Below are 5,527 nucleotides of genomic sequence, written 5' to 3'. Positions count from 1 at the left end.
CTGTGAATTCTTCATTCATGGCTTTACGCCATTCAACATGCTTGGAGGCATTAGTAAAGGAAGTAGGTTCTTGGACACAATTACTTGTGATTGCAACAAGTGCTTCTAGCAGAGGATACTTCACCAAAGCAGGAAAGAATTGTTTGGGCATCACAATATTGTCTCGGCTTCTGGTCTGCATAGGGTGCCGTGTGCTAGTAGACTGCACAACTGGACATATAGCATCAGTATGAGATGCAGTGGCAGGTTGTGATACATCAATTGGTTCACGTGATGATGGTTGTGGACCTCATTTAATGAGCGCTCTAAGTAGAGAAAATATGCTTATTCACAGATAGGAAGTTTATATTGTTGAATTCCACACTATTGAAAATATTTAAGAATGATATTTATCTTATATGAAATTAAATAATTTCGACCCCAATAACCTTTCTTAGATTTGAAACACAAAAGAAGTCAAAAAATTACATCAGACAAGTCTAAAAGCACCTCATCAAACCCAACCCAAATTAAGCTCACAATAAAAACAAACCGAAAAAATTAAACCCAATGCCAATGCCAATGCCAATTCCAAACCCAAAATCATATATACATATATGTAAAACTAAAAATGAAATTGTTTCGAATATATGTTTACATTTTATGACTTTAACATGAGATAATGTTTTAACATAAAAAGATATAAATGTGTAAACATATAAAATTGTTAGTAAGTTTAATATTTATCTTGTCATTATGTTATCCTTGAATTTAAATTTAGTCCTTTCAATTTTAATTAGTTTAGAATATTAATGTAAAACTATATCCAATTATTAGATTTTTTTTTTTTGAATTAATGAAACTACATAAAATTAAACACCAAAGTGGCTAACTAACTTCTATAAAATGGAATTTTTGGATGAATAATTTTTCATTATAGTATTGTGTTATTCTTCCAAATCAATAAAACTAAAAAGTCTGATTAAATTCAAATGTAATGATTACAAATTTACAAGAAAAATGTTAGTTATCTTAATATGTGAATAAATATTATTATATACATTTATGTCTTCTTCATCAAAACATTATTTGGGACCAATTTTTGAAATATAAACACATGTTTTGACACCATGTAATCACAAAAGTGAGATAAAGATCATAGTTTTGATAACTCAAAATGTGTGTGTGTGTGTGTTTTTTTAATATTTTTTAAGCAAGGGAAAAAAAAAAAAAAACTAAACACGGAGGCTTAAAAGTAGCTGCATCATTTGCAAAATGAGGGCGCTGCGTGGTATTTCGTTTAATCAGCAATCCCAGTAGATAAAATATGATTATGTATAGATAGGATGATTATCTTGTTGAATTCTATGCTATTGAAAATATTTAAGAATGAAATTTATCTTCTATGAAACTAAACAATTTGAAACACAAAAGAAGTAAAATAAATCGCATAAGACAAGTCTGAAAACACTTCATCAAACCCAACTTAAATTAAGCTCACAATAAAATAAACCCATAAAATTAAACCCAATTCCAATTCCAAACCCAAAATCATATGTACATATATGTAAAACTAAAAATGAAATTGTTTTCGAATGTATGTTTACATTTCAATACTTTGTCATGTTTTCTCAAAAAAAAAAAAAAAAACTTTGTCATGAGATAATGTTTCAACATAAAAGATATAAATGTATAAACATATGTTTCTTCCTATGTTAATAAGTTTAGTATTTATCTTGTCATTATATCATCCTTCTATTTAAATTTAGTCCTTTCAATTTTAATTATTTAGAATATTAATGTAAAAATGTATCCAATTATTAGATTTTTTTGAATTAATGAATTAAATACCAAAGTGGCTATGACAACAACAATGGCTCTCACTTTTGCTTAAGAGTTGGGATTCAGAAGTGGTGTTTTGGAGGGTGATTCTTTATTTGCAATTGAAGCTTTGAAGTCAAAGGAAAGGTCATTAGCTCCACTGGGTTTACTGATTGAAGATGCTAACGAAATCACACAAATATTTGATCAGTTGTTATATTCTCATACAAAGAGAGATGACAATTCTGTCGCTCATGGTCTGGCGAAACATGCTCTAAGCATACTAGATTTTTTTAGTGTGGATGGAAGATGTCCCACCACACTTAGTTTCTGCTTTACAAACTGATTTGGTTTATTTATAGTAATAAAAATTCAAAGTTTCCTTCTCAAAAAAAAAAAAAAAAAAAAAACTTCTATAAATTGGAATTTTTGGTTATTCTATAAACTGGGTGAATAATTTTTCGTTATAGTATTGTCTATTCTTCCAAATCAATAAAATAAAGAGTCTAATTATAATGATTACAAATTTACAAGAAAAATGTTAATTATCTTAATATGGGAATAAACATTATTATATACATTTATGTTTTCTTCATCAAAACATTATTTGAGACCAAATTTTGAAATATAAACACATGTTCCAACACCATGTAATCACAAAAGTGAGATAAAGATCATAGTTTTGATAGTTCAAAATGTGTGTGTGTGTTTTTTTATTTTTTATTTTTTTTTTAATATTCGCTTGAGCAAGGGAAAAAGTACTTGCAAACATGGAGACTATAAAGCTGCTAAAGCTTTTGCAAAATGAGGCATTGGAATTTAATAGATGTTCCATGTATATTTAAAGAATTCAGCCTCCATCATTTATAATTATAATAATAAGCTACCCTTGGTGAAATGTCAAAGGAGAATGAAAAGTTGAGCTTTTTGAGAGAGGAAATGGAGGAATCAATCTAAAACTATTATTTATTCACTAAAAGATAATTATATTATGGTTGTTCTGAATTTGATATAGGAGAACAAGAATAACAACTTAAAAGAAAAGATAGTGAAATTTATTTTAATATATATGGATTTTGATGGATGGATTTTGCAAATTGTAACTTGAAATTATAGTTTATATAAAATCTTGATACCCCCTTTAATTTATTTATGCAAGCTTTGAGGTTGATAAAATATGGGAAAATCTAATGTGAAGTTCAAGAGAGAAATGCAAAGATATTTAGTGGCCATTTTCCAATTATTTTACTAATAAGGAACAATTGGATCCTTTGAAAGGAAATGCACTTAATAAGGCTTCATAGGACGCTGGTCATGGACTTCATGGCCGTGTCATTAATTTATTTAACAAGGGAAATGAAATTTGCGTCAATAAGAATGATATTTTGTTATAGTATTCAATGTGTTTTTTTTTTTTTTTGATGGGACAATGTGTTATTTTGAATGTGTTGTACTATGTACTTTATTCATAAGGCAAATGTGTTTTATTATGTTTTCTAGCTATTATTTTGAGTCATAGCAAAAGAATTTGACATTAATAACTGTAAGATTACTTCATTTCATTCATTTATGATGAAAACAAGCTCCAGAATCCAGATCTTTTTTGCAATTTGTTTATTTGTTGTGTTCATATTATATATATATATATATATATATATATATATATATGAGTTATAAGGTGTACCTATGAAAATAATATCATTTTCAACGGACCTATGGTTTTGGTAGTAATCTTTTGTGCATGTATGTATTTTCATGAAGCTATTGTACAGATTACTATATCTATTATTTTTTTATATTTCTATTATTTTCAATTTGGCACAAGCATATAGTTATGTCCTAAGTTTGACAATATTTAATATTTGACTTAGGTAGGATTTTATGTGATTCTTGGATCTTTTCTATTTAGTTATATTTTTTGATTGGTGAGTCTTGAGAAAAATTCTAATTATGTGCAATAATAGATGAATAATGCTAGATATACAAACTAATTTACAATATTTTTTTTACAAACTGCTAATGTGATGAGTGATTATTGGTAAATGAAAATGTGATATTAATGGTGGATCTAGATTAAAACCAATAAGAAGTTGGCCACATTAATATTTTGTAAAAATGTTATAAAATAGTTTGTGTTTGTAGCATTACTAATAATATATTAGGCATTTTCCTTGGGAAAAAAAATCTACATCCAGTACCAGACTAAAGATTTGAGCTATACATCTTATTATGTATCTATCTTTCATTTATGCTTAGCGGCAAGTATCTAATTTATTCTGGAGTTGACATTTAACCTAAATTTTGGCTCGAATTTATATGTGCCAACTCAATATTGCTAAATGAGTTTAAAACATGTTTCTGAGGTGAAATGAGTTTAAACTTGCTATATATGGTAATGATGAAAATCATATATTTGTTTAAGATTTTCATATACTGCCAAGTAAAATTCATGGAAAATTCATTGGATTGCTTTGATACATTCTACTAAATTTCCCAAGCTTAGACTTGTAAACTTAAACAAGTCCTTATTGCAATCATTAAGCACGTACCGATACAATTTTATTGATTTATTTCTAGATATATTAAATATAATTTCCTACATTAATAATTAAGCATTTGGCACATGCATTTATTGATATTATTAATTATAACATTATATAGTTAACCCCAATGGAACTCATTTTAGATGTAGCTCAGTCTCTTCACGAATATCGTAAATCCAAAGAACAGCACCATCGTCAAGAACACGATTTTCTGGAAACTGGAGCTGCTTGTTCATGATATCCAACCCATATTGTCCATTAAGCATCATCTTCAAGCGGCCCACGTTATGTTTCTCATTCACAAATAAGCTATATCGTTCACCGGAGCTCGTCTTAATCCAAACACGAATTTTCTTATACATGCAGAACCCATTCTTCCAATTCAGATGAGTAAAAACATCTAGCATATTCATAGCATCTGGTAGCGCATCTGATAGCGGAAGACGATTAAGGTGCAGCTCCACCCTCTCCAATGGGATATCAAACCTTTCATGTAATAGTAACTTTACTTCACCAACTGTTGCAGCAGTTGGAATTGTTTGGGCATAAAGTTGTCCAGCATAGAGAAGGCTAATATTCATGTTCTGCCAAACACCAATCGATTCAATTTTATGTATTATAATCTTTTAGAATAAGATTGTGGAAGTACACTTTAAAACATTAAAAAGGCAAGTACAAAAAGTAATAATAATAAATAAGAAAATAAGAAAGGAAATTAAATGACAAAGATTATTTTCATAATTAACATGGAATTTATATATGGAGTAGAAAGATACCACTGGAGGATGAGCAGCAGGGTCAGAAGACTGAGAATCCTGAGGGTCCATACTGAAAAATGAGTGATTGGTGTTTGCAATATGGTGGAGAGTAATGATTTGTGTTCTTTAAAATTTATTAAAACAATCATGCCATTAGGATGAGGTTATTGCTATGTCCATTAGCATGCTGAATCAATTCGTTTCATGCAAAATTCATCCCAACTCAGAGTATTGTCACACAAAATAAAATCAAAATGGAGAAATTAAGCAGGATTTGGAAAAAAAAAAAACAATTAAATTGTTTTAAAATTTTGGTAAGAACTAACTCTTCATGGGTCATGCTATTCTTCTATCTTTTTATTTTATTATTTTATTTTTATGCGAAATTATTAATTTCAAAATTGTGGTGAAAAGAAATAGGTTGTT

General features: G+C 28.4%; 1 protein-coding gene across 1 annotated transcript; it reads right to left on the bottom strand.

The window, feature by feature from the left end:
- Nucleotides 1-4,477: 4,477 nt before the first annotated feature.
- Nucleotides 4,478-5,170, bottom strand: LOC142635871 (uncharacterized). The gene is made up of 2 exons (XM_075809931.1): nt 5,120-5,170; nt 4,478-4,927 (listed from the first exon to the last, which is right to left on the bottom strand). The coding sequence occupies exons 1-2, from the start codon at nt 5,168-5,170 to the stop codon at nt 4,478-4,480; spliced, it is 501 nt and encodes a 166-aa protein (XP_075666046.1).
- Nucleotides 5,171-5,527: the final 357 nt, after the last annotated feature.

This window comes from Castanea sativa, chromosome 5, assembly GCF_040712315.1.
Source record: "Castanea sativa cultivar Marrone di Chiusa Pesio chromosome 5, ASM4071231v1".
Classification (NCBI taxonomy): Eukaryota; Viridiplantae; Streptophyta; class Magnoliopsida; order Fagales; family Fagaceae; genus Castanea; species Castanea sativa.
The sequence above is the reverse complement of the archived record's forward strand: the minus strand, read 5'-3'. Positions and strand labels throughout refer to the sequence as shown.

Coding starts and splice junctions, on each gene's coding strand:
- LOC142635871 (XM_075809931.1), bottom strand. CDS start 5,170: ATGGACCCTCAGGATTCTCAGTCTTCTGACCCTGCTGCTCATCCTCCA. Junction 4,928..5,119: donor CTGCTGCTCATCCTCCAGTG/GTATCTTTCTAC, acceptor GGTGTTTGGCAG/AACATGAATATTAGCCTTCT.